This window comes from Diceros bicornis (genome assembly GCF_020826845.1).
Source record: "Diceros bicornis minor isolate mBicDic1 chromosome 12 unlocalized genomic scaffold, mDicBic1.mat.cur SUPER_12_unloc_1, whole genome shotgun sequence".
NCBI lineage: Eukaryota > Metazoa > Chordata > Mammalia > Perissodactyla > Rhinocerotidae > Diceros > Diceros bicornis.
Window position 1 is genome coordinate 1,188,045 of NW_026690864.1, and position 17,494 is coordinate 1,205,538.

The window sequence follows — 17,494 nt, forward strand, 5'->3', positions numbered from 1 at the left end:
CCAGAAGGCAGTGGGATAGCACATATAAAGTGCTGAAGGAAAAAACTGTTAACTAAGAATTCTATATTCAGGAAAGGTACTGTTCAAAAATGAAGAAAAAATAAAGACTTTGCCAGATAAACAAAAATTGAGAGAATTCATTGCTAGTAGACCTGATTTACAAGAAATACTAAAGAAAGTTCTTCAGGCTGAAAACAAGTGACCCCAGTAAAGGTAATTATACATATTTTTTATCCTTTCTATTCTTAACTGATTTAAAAACCAATTGTATAAAATAATATCACACAACGTATCATGGCTTAAAACGCACAATTTAATATAAGTGTAATATATTTCCTAGTAACAGCCCAAAAGGAGGTGGATGGAAGCAAAGTTGCAATGAGCTAAGGAAATGACTGCAGATGGTAAAATGATAATTATAACAATGCAATGTTGAGTTTGTAACATTAACAGATATAATACATATAACAACAATACCAAAAAAAAAAGGGAAAATGGGAATCAAGCTGCATAGCAGTAAAGGTTCTACATATTACCCAAATTCAGCTAGTACAAATCTAAAGCTGATGAGACGTGTATAGTAAACCCTAGAGCAATTACGTAAAAAAATTCCAAAAAAAAACTAAAAAAAAGATCACTAATGAAATTAAAATGCTACATTAGAAAATACATATAGAAAACAAAAACTAAAATGGCCGATGTAAATCCAACTATATCAGTAACATTAAATGTGAATAGATTGAACAATCAAAAGGGAAAGATTGTTAGATTGGATTTAAAAAAAACATGATCCAACTATATGTTGTCTACAGGAGACACACGAGAGTCACAGAGACAAAAACACTGAAAGTAAATAGATGGGGACAAATATCATGCAAACAGCAACCACAAGAAAGCTGGATTGGCTGGACTAACATCAGACAAAATAGACTTTAAAACAAGAATACTAGAGACAGTGACATTTTATAATGATGAAATGGTCAATAGTTCAAGACATAACAATTAAAAACATATATGCATCTATTAATGGAGCATTGAAATACATGAAACTTTTAATAGAAATGAAAACAGACAATTCAACAATAGTTGGAGACTTCAATACCCCACTTTCAATAATGTATAGAACAATTAGACAGAAGATCAACAAGGAAATAGACGACTTGAACAACACTACAAACCAACCAGATCTAACAGACTTCTACAGAGCACTCCATCCAACAACAGAATATACATTCTCAAGTACATAGGGAACATTCTCCAGAACAGATCAAATGTTGGGCTATAGAACAAACCCCAATAAATTTAAAAGCAGAAAAATAATACAAAGTATGTTCTCCAACCATAATAAAATAAAATTAGAAATCAATAGTAGGAATAAATCTGGCAAATTCATAAATATGTGGGAATTAAACAACACATTCATGAATAACCAATGAGTCGAAGAAGAAATCTAAAGGGAAATCAGAAAACGCTGGTTCTTTGAAGAGATCAACACAATTGACAAACCTCTGTCCAGTCTGACCAAGAAAAAGAGAGAAGATTCAAATTACTTGAATCAAAAACAAAAGAGAGAAAACAACACTAAGATATCACCTCACGCCCGTTAGAATGGCTATAATCACCAAGCCAAGAAACAACAAACACTGGAGAGGATGTGGAGAAACAGGAACCCTCGTACACAGCTGGTGGGAATGCAAACTGGTGCAGCCTCTATGGAGAACGGTATGGAGATTCCTCAAAGAATTAAAAATAGAGATGCCCTATGATCCAGCTATCCCACTACTGGGAATCTATCCAACGAATCTGAAATCAAAAATCCCAAGGGCCTTATGCACCCCTATGTTCATTGCAGCATTATTCACCATAGCAAGAAGTGGAAGCAACCTAAGTGTCCCTCGACTGATGACTGGATCAAGAAAATGTGGTGTATATATACAATGGAATACTACTCAGCCATAAAAAAAGACAAAATCGTCCCATTTGCAACAACATGGATGGGCCTGGAGGGTATTATGTTAAATGAAGGAAGCCAGAAAGAGAAAGACAAACACTGTATGATCTCATTCATATGTGGAATATAAACCAACACATGGACAGAGAAAACTGTATTGTGGTTACCAGGGGCAATGGGGGTGGGGGGTGGGCACAAGGGTTGAAGGGAGACATATATATGGTGATGGACAAACAAACATGTACAACCCAAAATTTCACAATGTTAAAAACTATTAAAACATCAATTAAAAAAAAGACAAAACTGAAGGAAAAAAAAAAAAAGACAGGACAAGATTACCAACCTTACAGAAACAAAAAGGATTATAAACAAATACTATGAATAATAGTACACAAATTAGATAACTTAGATGAAATACACAAATTACTAGAAAAACACAAACTACAAAAATGACTCAAGATAATCTGAATAAACCTATAATAAGTGAAGAGATTGAATCAGTAATCCACAAACTATGCACAAAGAAAAGCCCAGGCATAAATGGTTTCACCGCTGAAATCTACCAAACACTCAAGGAAGAATTAACACCAATTCTTACAAAAAAAAAAAAAAAAGAAGAGGAAGAAACACTTTCCACTACATTTTATGGGGCTAATATTACCCCGATACCAAAGTCAGACAAAGATGTCACAAGAAAGCAAAACTACAGGGGCCAGCCTGGTGGCGTAGAGATTAAGTTTGCACGCTCCACTGTGGCGGCCCAGGGTTCACAGGTTTGGATCCCGGGTATGGACTGATGGACCGCTTGTCAAGCCATGCTATGGCGGTGTCCCATATTAAAAAAAAATAAATAGAGGAAGATGGGCACGGATGTTACCCCAGGGCCAATCGTCCTCTGCAAGAAGAGGAAGATTGGCAACGGATGTTAGCTCAGGGCTAATCTTCCTCACCAAAAAAAAAAAGAAAACAAAACTACAGACTAATATCTCTTACCAACATGGATGTAAAAGTCCTCAACAAAATACTAGCTAACTGAATCTAGCAATATATAAAGAGAATTATACACCATGACCAAGTGGGATTTATCCTAGGGATGCAAAGTTGGTTTAACGTCCAAAAACAATTAATGTAATACATCATACAAATAGAATGAAAAACAAAAAATCACAAGACCAACTCAGCAGATGTAGGAAAAAGCATTTGACAAAATCCAACACGCTTTCATGATTTAAAAAAAACTCAATAAACTAGGAACAGAAGGGAAGTTCCTCAATATAAAGGGCATCTACAAAAAATCTCCAGTTAACATCATACTTAATGGTGACATACTGGATGGTTTCCCTTTAAGATTAGGAACAAGACAAAGATTTCCACTCTTGCCATTTCTATTCTAAATTGTAGCCGAGGTTCTAACCAGGGCATTTAGGCAAGAAAAAGAAATAAAAGGCATCTATATCGGAAAGGAGGAGGTAAAACTATCTCTATTTGCATGAAGTGATCCTGTATATAGAAAATCCTAAGGAGTCTACCAAAAAACTATTAGAAGTAATAAATGAGTTCAGCAAGGTTGCAGGATACAAGATCAATATACAAAACCCAATTGAATTTCTATACATTTGCATTGAAAAACCCAAAAGTAAAATTAAGAAAACAATTCCATTCACAATAGTATCCAAAACCAGGAATAAATTAACCAAAGAAATGCAAAACTTATACTCTGAAGTTCATTCTAAATTCATACGGAATTCTAAGGCAACAAGCTACAGCTAACAAAACAATTCTGAAAAAGAAGAATAAATAGTGTAAGACTCATACTTCCCAATTGCAAAAGTTACTACAAAGCAACAGTTGTCAAGACAGTGTGGTACTGGTACAAGGACAAACATACAGATCAATGGAACAGAACTGAAAGACCAGAAATAAACCTATACACCTATGGTCAACTGATTTTTCACAAGAGTGCCCATGGTGCTGTGACAATTGAATAGCTATATGCAAAAGAATGAAGTTAGACCCTAACCTTATCCCATAAGCAAAAGTTTACTCAAAATGGATCATACACTTAAATTGAAGAGCTAAAACTATAAAACACTTAGAAGAACACACAGGCATAAATCTTCATGACCTTGTATTTGGCAATGGACTCTTAGATCTGACACCAAAAGCAGAAGCACCTAAATAAATGAATAAATAAGTTAAACTTCATCATCAAAATTAAGGAACATGAGAAATGTAAAGTTCCTGCTTTAAAATTTCATCAGGGGCAAGCAACTAATTCAAATGGAATGCAGTCATCTAAAGGACATCTTTTTAATGAGAAATGCTATTACTAAAGGAGACTTGGGCTGTTTTAAATGATATTTAGCCCAAAGCAACAAGGGAGGTATTTCAGCAGGTGACTGCTTCCATTCCCATCTATAAATTCTTCCCCAGTGACTCAGTGCCCTTGCCTGATCAGTATTTTATGTTGATGACAAATCTCGCACACAACTCACTTATCATTGCTTGAAAAACTTACAAGAAGTGCTACTGTTTAACAAAACTGAAAAAATATATTTTGTCCTTTATGGAAAATAAGGAAGAAAGTATCAGGAAAGGAAAGAATAATTTAGCTCAAGTACTTGGTAAGAAATAGGAATACAAAAACAAATAACCAGAAATTGCTAGTATATGTATCAGCCATCTCAGAAAGAAGAAACAGGCCACTTTATTTCCTTTAAGGCCTGACATTTTTCTCTCTGCCCTTTTCCGACACCCTCCATTGTGTGGTCTCTAAGCAGCCCTACTGTGAGCAGCTGTAGACGCTAATTCGTGGTTCACTGAGGTGTCAATTGAGTCTTAAACCAAGGAAACAACAGCTGCAAAACAATACTTGACTCTGGTGCAAATATTTTCAAAGGTAGACTAAAGTTTCAACTGTTATTTTAGATAAACAAAACCCCAAACCATAACCTTCCATCAAGTCACAAAACAAAAGAACACGCGGCCGGAGTTTAATTCATTGCGTAGCGACATTTCTTATCGTGTTGCCGCTATTTAGACAGGCTTTCACGACTTTACCTTGACAAACGACTTCCTTCACTAAATGAAAAACTAGCTTCCGAAGCGATTTTGTTAGTTGTCTTTGTCCTGAATGTACCGCTGCCAATATTCAAACCTGTGAGAAGCACAAACATGGAGAGGGAGTGTCAGCCACCACGCAGCAACGAGTGAAGAAGAGGGCTCACAATAACTTTGGTGAAACAAATGTCAACAGGAGAAGATGCTGCTCAAGCCACAGAAGGCAGGGAGCTTCTGAGGCAAGGAACATGTTGATAGAACTCTGAAAGGAAGTGGAGCGTTTTCCGGTGATACTTAGAAGCCACAAAAAATAAAAAATAAAATCATTCGAAGAGCTCTATTCCAAATGACCACGATGCACATGTGAGCACATGGGTCTCTACTACAGCACCATGCACTGGATAATTCACCTTGTTATAACACATGGGCAGCAAGGGATCATCAAAATAATGGGTGGTGGGAACCAGGTCTCAGAAATAACTGACACCGCTGGATGACAGTTACCCACCCCACCCACCCTTAAGCCCTCTGCCAAATCCTCTGTTTTTCCATCTCCCAGGAGAGACTGAATCTCCATTGAAAACCATCAAGGCCACTCTTTAACCAGCCTGAAAAAGTTGATGGGGAAGATGCACAATCCACCTCTTTCCTGGAGCCAGGGGAACCAGACTGTTCCCATGATGCTATCAGCGTGCAGGGCAATCCTTGACCTCTGCCCCCTGGGTGACTTCAGCCTTGGATGTTTCTGCTTCAAGTCTGATTCTTAACTGGCAGTCACCTGAGATCACGGATAGAGAGTGCATGGGTGTCTCTGCAAAAGGCATTTGCTGAGTTTCTATCCTGTAACCTGCTTGCCTGCATGTAACCTCTGCAGCCAAGCCATTCTCTTAAGAATGTGTCCGTGCTCAGCCTGAAGAGGGTTTCCATGTGCTTACCAGCATAAGGCCTTTTCAGACATGGAAAGGAAGGCGCAAGGTGGCAGTGGCTTTCCTTAGTGACAGGTCCAGAGGCAGAGACCTAACACATCTGATGCAGAAAGTAACTGAAACATGCACTGCTTCTTCAATAGTCAGATTTGGGGTGGCTCCTGAGTTCAGGGTGCCCATCCTCACCACTACCTGTAACAGCAGTAGCGGGGTACGCTAACCACGGGGTACATGGCTTCCGTTTCCCTCCACCCTGCCAGCCTGCCTCCTGCTTCTCTTTGGAGCTCAGAGAAGTCCCCAGGATCAGAGTGAGAGCGAGAGAGTGAGAGTGAGAGTGAAAAGTATTGTGTGACCACACGTAAACTAAACGCCAGAGGCCGTATCTGACCTCAGAGATGGCTGACACCACCAGAAGGACTTCTATGATCCCAACGCAGGAAAATGTGGAATCTTGCAAAGCACATAGTGTAAATTTGAGTGTGGAGTGAGGGAACTGAATCTAGGGGTGCTTGATTATACAACCTATAAAGTATCACTTATGAATAAATTAATAAACAAATACATTAATCATTAGTATATTAATAGTACCAACATTTTTTTGTGTGTGTGAGGAAGATGAGCCCTGAGCTAACATCCATGCTAATCCTCCTCTTTTTGCTGAGGAAAACCGGCTCTGAGCTAACATCTATTGCCAATCCTCCTTCTTTTTTTCCCCCAAAGCCCCAGTAGATAGTTGTATGTCATAGTTGCGCATCCTTCTAGTTACTGTATGTGGGATGCGGCCTCAGCATGGCTGCAGAAGCGGTGCGTCGGTGTGTGCCCGGGATGCGAACCGGGCCGCCAGTAGCGGAGCACACGCACTTAACCACTAAGCCATGAGGCCGGCCCCCAACATTTTTGATATACATCCAAGGGACTACAACTTATGTCAAATTTACTCATCCTTTGAACTTGTCCAATTAACTATCCATATAAAATAAACTTACCAAACATAGATGTGTGGAGTCACCTTCCAACCACGTGTGTCTGCTAACTGGCTGTAAGGCTCTGAGGGAGGTGCTACTCTCTTGTCGCCTCCTTTTGTGAAATGAGGGGGTTGGATAAATACTTTCTAAATCTCTCTGGATTCTAATTCTGTGACTCAAATGTGAAGAAAGTGGTGAAAAGCAAACGGTTAAGGGCTCACGAGTGCTACATCTTTCCAAAGTGATGAAGCCCTCCATCGGGGCAGAGGCCCTGCTTCATACCTCAGCCAACTACAATGTCTCACATTCGCGGAGTTCACATAACACCCAGCACCACCGCGGCCAGCAGTCGCTGAGGGCTGCTCTCTAACAGGCCCTGTGCTGGGCATTTCGCCTGCAGTGGCTCACTGAATCCTCAAAACAACCAAAATAACAGAATTTTGCAGCAACCAATTCTAACACTAATATTATCTAGGAAATAGCTCTCTGAAGACAGACAGCTAAGTCTAATGCACCATATGTCCCTCGAAAAAATGCCTGTCTGATATAGACATCTTTGAGACAATTGGGAAATCTGGATATGGCCTGGGAATTATGTGATGTTAAGAGATCACTGTTCATTCTGATGGGTGAAATTATGGAATGGTGGTTTATGTAAGGATAAGGAAGTGACTAAGGTGTACTTCCTTCTGTATGAATCCATTTATTTTCACAAAGGGAGCTGAAGTGACATACTAAAAAAAGGTGTAATAAAATAAAAACCAATGAAAATAATAAAAATGCAATAAAGTATAGGAAAACAAAGAAAATTACAATTAAAACAAAAATCCTAGATTGAAGGAACTACACTTAAGCTTAAAATTTAGCTTTACTGGGATTTACAGTCTTTTCATTTAAAAAGCCCAAAGTTTTCCAACATTCTGGTGAGGGAAAATAGCCCAGGATGATGTTCCCCATTGATGATTAAGAAACTGGAAGATGTGGGAAAAGAAAGAATTTGGGGTGTCTCCTGTGGTACTTAGTGACAAGTTACTATCATGACATGCCAGGTATAATCCAAGGGCCTGTAAGGACCATCGCCATGCCAGGGCTGGCACATATCCAGGAGAGAAGACTCTTCCAAATTCTTGTTTGTTAAGGACTGAAAAAGTACTGGCTGATTCTGATCCAGTGATAGCTTATTACAAAGCAAACTCCAGAAACTTTCAAAGAATGACCACCCTTCCCTGAGCACAGCACTAGCTGCTGCCTTGGGTCACCTAGACACTGGCTGTGAGTGCTGAATCTGCTCACTTACCTGACAGTTGTGATGCAGAAGCATCTGCCTTTTGGAACCTGTCTTCAGTTTGATTTGTATTATCCTGAAGGGTAGACCACTTCAGCAACTGGTAGGCTTTTGTTTCTACAGATTTAAAAAAAGGCACAGATAACTGGATATCCACATGCAAAAGAATGAAGTTGGACCCTTACCTTATACCATACACAAAATCAACTCAAAAAGGGTTAAAGACTTAAACATAAGACTGAAAACTATTAAATTCCCAGAAGAAAACATAGGAGAAAAGCTTCAGGACATTGGTTTTGGCAACGATTTCTTGGATATGACACCAAAAGCACAGTCAACAAAATTAAAAATAGACACACAGGACTATCTCAAACTTAACTTTTGCATGTCAAAGGAAACAATCAACAGAGTGAAAAGGCAACCTACACAATGGGAGAAAATAACTGAAATCATATATTTGAAAACGGGTTAATATCCAGAATATATAAGGAACTTCTACCACTCGACAACAATAACAAAAATCAAATAACCCGATTAAAAATGGGCAAAGTGCTTGAATAGACATTTCTCCATATACAAATGGTCAATAAGCACATGAAAAGATGCTCAAAATCACTAATCACCAGGGAAACGTAAATCAAAACCACAATGAGATATCACCTCACACCCATCAGGATGGCCACTATCAAAAGAACAGAAAATCAGCGTTGTGGAGGATGTGGACAAATCGGAACTCTTGTGCACTGCTGGTGGGTGTAGCTATTAGGGAAAACAGTATGGAGCTTCCTCAACAAATTAAAAATAGAATTACTATATGATCCAGCAATCCACTCTGGGTATATATCCAAAAGAACTAAAAACAGGATCTCAAAGAGTTATTGGCACACCCTTGTTCATCACAGCATTTTCCACAATGGCCAAGAGGTGGAAGCAACCCAAATGTCCATCAGTAGTTGAATGGATAAAGAAAATGTGGCATGTACATACAATGGAATATTATGCAGCCTTTAAAAAGAAGGAAATCCTGTCACATACTACAGTGTAGATGAACCCTGAGGACCTTATACTAAGCGAAATAAGCCAGTCACAAGAGGCCAAGTACTGTATGATTCCACTCATATGAAGTAACAAAAGTGGTCAAAATCATAGAAACAGAAAGTGGAAAGGTGGTTATTAAGGGCTGGGAAGAAGGGGGAGGGAGTATTAGTGTTTAGTGGGTATAGTGTTTCAGTATTGCAAGATGAAAAAGTTCTAGAGATCTGTTGCACAACAATGTGAATATACTTAACACTACTGAGCTGCACACTTAAGAACAGTTAAGATGGTAAATTTAAAGTTATGTATTTTTTACCACAATTAAAATAAAAAGTAGAATTTGTCCATGACAATTCAGGTTTCTGCCTGTTGTCCCAGCATAATAATTAATAGAGTTGTCTTTTGTTAATCAAAAGTTTCCTAATTTAGACAATAAATTATATGGTGACGCTACTTAAGAGACATATGAGCCAAATGCAGTGCAATGGCACAGTTTGGCTACTCATCAAAAAACATCAACTGAAAAGATATCTGCTTGGCTCCTGACTGAACACTGATTGGATATATGATATTGCTAAATTGTTATTAACTGCTTTAGGTGTGAAAAAAATACACAGAAATACTGAATTTTCTACTACCTAGAAACAAGTTTCTTGAATTCCTCCTACGATGTTAACACTTTTCAAATGCATGCAAATTAGTTTTTTGAACTGTCCCTTTTTAGAAACTCTGAAAACAAACAAACGAAAAACAATTTAGTTGAACCCAGGTTTCAAGACTCGAAGTCAAGTTGTATGAATGTATTTGAGGTGGCCAAATTCTAGTCATTATTTTGAGTGGGTCTGTGGATAGGTTCAACTCACAGTAAAATGGTTTCTCTCCAGTCCAGGCCTTGCAGAAGCGGCTACAGGAATGAATCAGAAGACACATAACTGACTGCCTTGGTTGGGCAGCTGGTCCTCTGCAGCACGCGCTGCCCTGGCCCTCAGGCTTGCACATTCGAGTGTGGGGTCTCTGGGCTGAGTGAGGGGCGGGAAGGTCAGGAAGGGGAGGCGGCAGCAGGATGAGCTGGGGGACCCACCGCTGAGAAAATCTAACCAGGCTCATCGTAGGGACAGAGAAGAGCATCTGCAGGGAGCAAAGCCAGGTGCCCCAGAGGGGTCAGCAGCAGCCTGGGCACCCACAGGACACCCTTACCCTGCAGGACTGTTAACAGTGTCTGCTGTAAGTTAAAGTGGGGAAGACTGTTGGGAAAAACAATAAATAATGATCACGTAAAGAACCTGAGAGACACAACTTTCCCATTACCTCAAGGCTCAAGGATGCCTGGATGAAAGAGAGGCTGGAGAAATAGAGTTTTAGCACAGACATAACAAAACAGCATCCACGTCCACATCTCCAACATGGCCACAAACAAAAGGACTCCTGCTGTCAGCACCGGAGGCTGGCAATCACTGCTTTCCTGCTTTTGCTGGTTCAATTTAAGAACTTAACCATGAGCCCCTTATTACTGGATTAAAACTACCGTCACACTGACGAATACAAATGTAACTTATCTTGCCCTACTGAGAATCAATCAAGATAAAAATAAGTACTTAAAATGAGCATCATATTTTGAAATATTAAATGCTATATAGTTAAAATATGTACAGATCAGGGACTCAACTCTGAAAATAATAAATCCTAAGGCAACACTTTTTAACATTGCTGGATTGTGATATTAGTTGGGCAAACCTGAACTAGTATTTTGACAAATTTAATAAAGAAAACACCAGATGTCATGCATGCAGAAGGGGAAAGTACTGTTTTGCATAACTTGTGTATATGTGTTGGGTACTGGCCTAGGACAGAAAGTGTTTCTTGCTGTAGATTAGTCCCACTGTCCTAGGACAGCATCATAACACTCTCCTGTCAGTCCTACTACCTATATTACTTCAGATTTGTGGTAAGGTACTTTTGGGAGAGGAGAAGTATCAATAAAATCAAAGAATTCTAAAAAGGTAAGGAATCACTGTAAAAGAGGTAAAAATGTTCTGTTTTGTTTTTATTCTATAAAGATCAACCAAAAAGTTTTTCAGCTTTTAGGATACAAGTCCAGATCATAATGACCATATGCTATTTCTGCACTCAATTATACTGACTTGGTCAAGGAAAAGAGAGCAAAGATAAAAGTTAAAAAAAAAAAAGAATAGGAAAAGAAAAAAAGAGTAGCTTCTTGGTAAACAAAGGCTCCTGGCAGCTGGAAGCTGGAGTTAGGCTTTCCTCTCATCTATTGTTGTGAGGTAAATCATCTGACTCCAGTGAGCTGGCTCTCCTGCTCCTCAGAAAACACGTGCCTTTTATTTTTAGGAGAAGATTTTCGTGAAAAATATAAAGCTAGTAGTTGTGAGTTAATTTCACATTTGGGAGGATTAAGTATTCTGTCCAAATATAGGACAGTACGGATATTATCACTGGTCTGAGTCTAGCAAAGGAGGAATGTGAAGTGAATTCACATTAGCAGCAAGGGACCATTTTATTTTACCACTCTGGAAAAGAAAGGCCATTTCCATGTTCCACACACTTTCCATTCTGGTTTCCTTCTCTTCCTTCCTCTTATTCTTTTTTTTTAATTGAAGTATAATCAACATACAGCATTATATTAGTTTCAGGTATGCAACATAATGATCCAATATTTGTACATATTGTGAAATGATCACCACAGTTAGTTAACATCAGTCACCATACATAGTTACAAAGTTTCTTTTCTTGTGGGTGAGGAATTGTAGGATCTACCCTTCCCTTGCTTCTTGAAGGACTTGGACTCTGTAACTGGCCTTTCCCTTCAAGGCTGCCCTGAGTCTGCTTTCAACCGTACACAGTTTTGGAGGGATGTAGCTTGTCTCTCCAGTCTCGTTCTCCCAGAGCCCACCCCGCTTCCCAGCCATAGCTCCTTACTGGTATTTGATCTTTAAACCTTCTGTAGCCCTTCTCTAAGCGGAAAGTCAGTGAAGCTCACCCGGACAATTTTTATCTGGGACATAGCCGCCCTGACCTAAGTAATAGAGGGTTGGCAAAATCAAGCTGAGGACTGCTGGGCACATGGCCTGCTCCCATCCCCGATGCATGCTTCCTCGTGTGGTTTAAGGGCAAAGTGAAGTTTAAAAGGTGAAAGGATTAAGTGTATTCACTTGGAGGAAGAAACACTAACTGAGGCAGGACCAAGACACCAAACCAGCCAGAGGGGTTGGAGCAGGCGGCAGGTGCTGCTGTCTAACAGGAGGTCTGTGTCGGGCAGCAGATGCTCAGAGCTGTGGTCATTCTCCCATGGCATGTATCACACCCTCAGTCACCCCTGTTTTAGTCAGAAGAGCTGCACAAAACATTTGAAGGACTGGGAAACAACCCAAAAAGGAAAAACAAAATTAAGGTTTGGTTAAAAAATAACAATGAGAGGATAAAGGCTACATAGCCTGCGTAGAAACAAGGGAAGAGGGTTTAAGAACAGAAATTGCATAGATTGGACAGGGCAGGATTATAAATGCAGATGCTCTGGGGCCAAGCAGGTAGCACAGAGAAGTGAGTCTGGCCAGCTGGAGAGCACATGCCTGGCCAGGGGGGACAGCTGTTCTCCGGCTACAGCCAACTGCTGCCAGGTGGGAAAGTGGGCCTAGTCTTGCCAGACTCCTGCCTTTCTTAAAAAAAAAAAATGCAACACTGCACAGGCCAAACAGAACACATTGGAAACCTCGAAACTAGATGGTGGTGAGCAATTTTTTCTGTGTTCCCTAAAAGTGGCACAAGAACACTCGGAGAAAAACTTCAGCCAAGGGATATAAGCTAGATGTTAGCAAAAGCTTCCGTAGTTGACAGAGCTGAGAGACCCGGGAACACACTATCAAGGCAGGCTGCAAGAGCTGTGTGGAGGTTTTTAAGTAGCTGCTTGTATCAAATAGACCAGGCTTCAGACTCTTTGGAGGCAAGAGTCTACGTCTTGCTAGGGGCACTCGAACAATTCAGACCTCCTCCTGGAAAAGCCTAGAGGTCTTGGCCAGGACGCCAACTTCATAAGTCAAGTAGGCAAAGCTACGGGCATGAAGTTTCTGGTAACTCAGGCCCAGGCTCTCCTAGAAGGAAGAAGGATAGTGAAGAATCAAGCAGTTCAAAGCTGCACTGTATTGCCCTGCAGATTTATAGTTACGAAATGAATGAACGAACAAAAGAGCAAAAGTAACAAGTCTAGAGTTCAAATCAGCCTGCTATAGACAAGTGGGGGCCGAGTTCCTCCAGTTCCAAGGAGAAAAGACTTGAGTCTTCTCAACTGCAAGTAAACCCTAAGTCTGCAAATTCGAGGACTAGGTAGCCCCTTAAGGCTTTACTTTCCAGCCTGTGACTGAGAACTCCAGAGAAACGTTTCCGCTCATTAGTCATGTCAAACTCTCAGAAAATTATTGAGAAGTGCGTATAATTAGATAAAACAAATATTTCTAAAGAATACAATTATTGTCAATTAGAATGTTCTGGTACACACAGAAACAAATATATCTGCATGCTCAAGCTTTCAGTTCTGGATCTCTCAGTCAAGCATCTATTATACACTCAAATCTGTGTCAAGATTTAATTTAAAAAGTAGAAAATATTGCAATTTAAAACATAAAATAAAGGAGTCCGGGGGTTAAAATCCATCCTTGGCTATTAATTCCAGACTGATGACACAAAGAGATAAATATGTTTTTCCCTACTTTGTTACATAAGCCAGCCAAACCCAATCATCTATCTTCCTACAAAGTGGTGAAGAATCACTGAGATTGTTTTTTTTTTTTTTTTGGATATGCATTTCGTGTCTAGAAAATGGAAACAGCCAGAGAAGGAAAGCGAAAACATGCTGAATAAAGGGAGATAGGAGAGAGATGATGTTGAGGAGGGAAGAAAGAAAAAGCCTCAACTTCTTATCTTTTATTCTCTTTTATATGCAAATGTACACCTGCTAAAATATTTCTAAATCTAGAAAGAAAAAGAAAAAGAAAATATTTGATGAAAAAGTGCTTTTAACAACTCATTACAAGAACCAGAGAGAGGCAGGGTTCACCAGCCTCTAGGGGTGTCTCCAGGCAGAGAATCTGCCTCTGGCTTGCGCAGAAATCCCTAATGAAAGAAAGAAAAGTTGGGCCCGGAAAAGGAGTAACAAAGGGAGATGCAAACAATACCATCACTACAAATAGAAAAACAACCTTGAACCAACAAAGAACTGGGCATCTTTGAGTAAGGAAGGGGAATTACTATTCCTATAGGAAGTATGTAGAAATTTAAAAATTAAATTTGAAAAGTATTTTCTGTCCACTGAGTTTCCCAGTGCTGTTACTTTTCACATATTTCTACACCCATGCAAATTTTTTTCCACACTGTTACTAGATGTGTTGCTGATGCAGCAAACAGTCATTTTTGTAAAATAAAATAAAAATTGTGACATATATTTCTAAAATTAATTCTAAAGATAAATATTATCACTGAAAATCCAGAAGTCATTTGTCTAGTAATCTGCTCAAATGAAAACAAGAAAATATTAGGATATGGGTGCCTTCACAATTCTGAAAATACAGAAAACTCATCTATATTTAGGATTTTTTTCAAAGGCCATAAGTCAACGTGAACCTGAAATACATAGGTTGGATCCATGACGAGAATCACTTTTCATGTCCAGACTTTCTGCAATAAACTCCACTCCCCCAGTGTTGTGGGCCTGTAAATCTATTGCCAAGGTTTCTCTGTGCTCTCAGAGACTGCTGATGTACAGAGAAGAGAAACTCCTACTTCACATGAGTTGCCTGAAGCTGCTTCAGAAAATAAATATTTAGGGGCCAGCCCTATGGCATAGTGGTTAAGTTCGGCATGCTCCGCTTCGGCAGCCTGGGTTCGCAGGCTCGGATCCTGGGTACCAACCTATACAACTTGTCAGCCATGCTGTGGCGGCGACCCACATACAAAATAGAGGAAGACTGGCACAGATGTTAGCCTAGGGCTAGCCTTCCTCAAGCAAAAACAAGAGGAAGATTGGCAACAGATGTTAGCTCAGGGTGAATCTTCCTCAGTTAAAAAAAAAAATTTACATCACATTCTTAATTTCTACGGAGTAATTCAACAATTACACTTGAAAATAAATGTCAGGCTTGTAACTGAACTTTAACGAATGTTCCAAAACTGAACTGAACAGTTCCGCTGGTATTACTTCATATGTAAATTTATAACCATAGTGCCTGCCACTTAACATTGTTCAGCCATGGGAGGGGAATTTTTAACTCTCCAAGTCATGCAATCTTGAACTTTTCAAAGATTGAGTAATCTTGATCAGGAAGCTATATTTTATTGGCATAATTAAATATTTTTAAAAACAATATTTTTAGCAATTTGCATTCAATGATTTATATAATGAGAAGAATCAGAAATAAAGACAATAATATTATCATTAGCATTATAGTAGGGTCAGGAATAATCAATGTATAAGATGAACTAGATGTTAGAAATGTAAAATATGAAGAAATCTCTCTTCACCCCCTACAGTGGGTTGAATGATGTCTCCCCTAAAATTCATGTCCACCCAGAACCTCAGAATGTGACCTTATTTGGAAATAGGTTCTTTGCAGATGTAATTAGTTAAGGATCTCAAGATGAAATCATCCTAGATTTGTGGTGGGCCCTAAATCCAATGACAGGCATCCTGACAGGAAGAGTGGACACAGAGACAGAAAAGAAGGTGATGTGCTGATGGAGGCAGAGACTGAAGTCAAGCTGTCACAAACTGAGAGCCACCAGAAGCTGCAACAGGCAAGGAAGCCTTCTCCCCTAGAGCCTTCAGGAGCACGGCACTGCTGGCCTTTGGTTTAGACTTCTGGCATCCAGAACTGGGAGAGAATACATTTCTGTTGTTTTAAGTTTGTGGTACTTTGTTACAACAGCCCTAGGAAAATAATACACTTCGTGATCCTCGATTTTATTAAAGTATCTGAAGCCCAACCTCTTCTCTCCCCACTTGAGTCTCTTGCATAAAATGAAGGTGTTTCACAACATGACCTACAAAGGCTCTTTCAGCTTTGAGACCCCCTGCTCCATGGTTCTCAAACCTGGGGAGTCACCTGGGGGTGTTATAAAAGACTGATGCCTGAGCCCCACCCCTAGAGGTTCTGATGTAACTGGTCAAGGGTGTGGCTGGGGCATAGGTATCCACCCAGGATTCTACTGTCAACGACCAAGGAGAATTTCTCTAGGCATTTATGAATTAATTTCCTTGAATGCAGGAGCAACCAATCGAAAACACTCTTCAGAAAGGTGCCTTTCATTCTTTACTGACCATGTTAAACAAACACCACCGCCCTGTAATGTCATGAGTGAAGACGCTTTGCTGTAGCAGCAAAGGGGAAGCCCCAGCAGCCTGACATCTACCACAGAGACAGGGCCACAGGGACTGCAATGGACAATCCAGCAGCATGAGATGGTTCCCCTGGTTTTGCACGAGTTGGGGCTCCCAGGCTTGGCAGGTAACACGTCTTTCCTGATCCTCGTGCATTTCTGGGACAGGACAGGTGAGACACATTCTTAGTAAAGTCTCCTTAGTGGAGTGTTACGCCACTGTACTCTGGCGTCCAACGTTGTCACCACAGTCTTCTCTCCCAGGGTAAATCCAGTCACCAATGACAACCTGGCTATTGTATGTTCCCAGCCTTTTCCAATTTGATGTAAAACTCAAGCAATAACGTTTTGAGAAGCACTGCCCAGAACCCCAAGTGGCTGACCTCCCTCACAGCTTCTAAATGGACATACCTTAGTATGACATTGAATATTTCAGCTTGCCAAAGAATATCAGTGAGAAACGGCACTGTCAGGCAACCACTTTCAACACAGCTTGACCGAGAGAATAGGAGTCAAAAGAATGAGAGGCTGAATGGACATTCTTAGAGGCTTAATCCTCTTCAGATAAAAGCTGAGAGCCCTTTTCACACGGAGCTTAAGGAGATGAGTTTTGCCAGGATGGGCACGTGGGGTGGGGAAAGTATTGGTAGAGTGACTGAGTGAAAGAGACAGCGTTCTGGCCTGAATCAACAAGCATTTAAGGAAACTCCTTAATCTTTGGATTCCAACTCGTTTTTATTCATTCGTTTGACAAACTGAGTGCCCACTGTGTTGTGTGCCAGATACCGTGTCAGGTGACGGGTTTCTATGACATTTAGCATAACCTGTGTCACTTGCTAAAACTAAAACTCACTTCACTCTCAGAGGTAAATTCAGTATGAATACAAAT

General features: G+C 40.0%; 1 protein-coding gene across 3 annotated transcripts in view; it reads right to left on the minus strand.

Moving 5' to 3' along the window:
* Positions 1-5,656: 5,656 nt before the first annotated feature.
* LOC131401615 (centrosomal protein kizuna-like) overlaps positions 5,657-17,494 on the minus strand; it is a 28,107-nt gene continuing 16,269 nt past the window's right edge. For 2 of the 3 annotated variants that reach the window (XR_009217798.1, XR_009217797.1), the window contains one exon: positions 8,062-8,304. Coding sequence is in view for 1 of the 3 variants with exons in the window: in XM_058536886.1 (XP_058392869.1) it covers positions 5,698-5,789; positions 8,200-8,304 (197 nt within the window). In the remaining 2 variants the exon portion in view is untranslated. Of the gene's footprint in view, positions 5,790-8,061; positions 8,305-17,494 lie in introns of those variants that run through there. The other variant, XM_058536886.1, reaches the window with a different exon arrangement.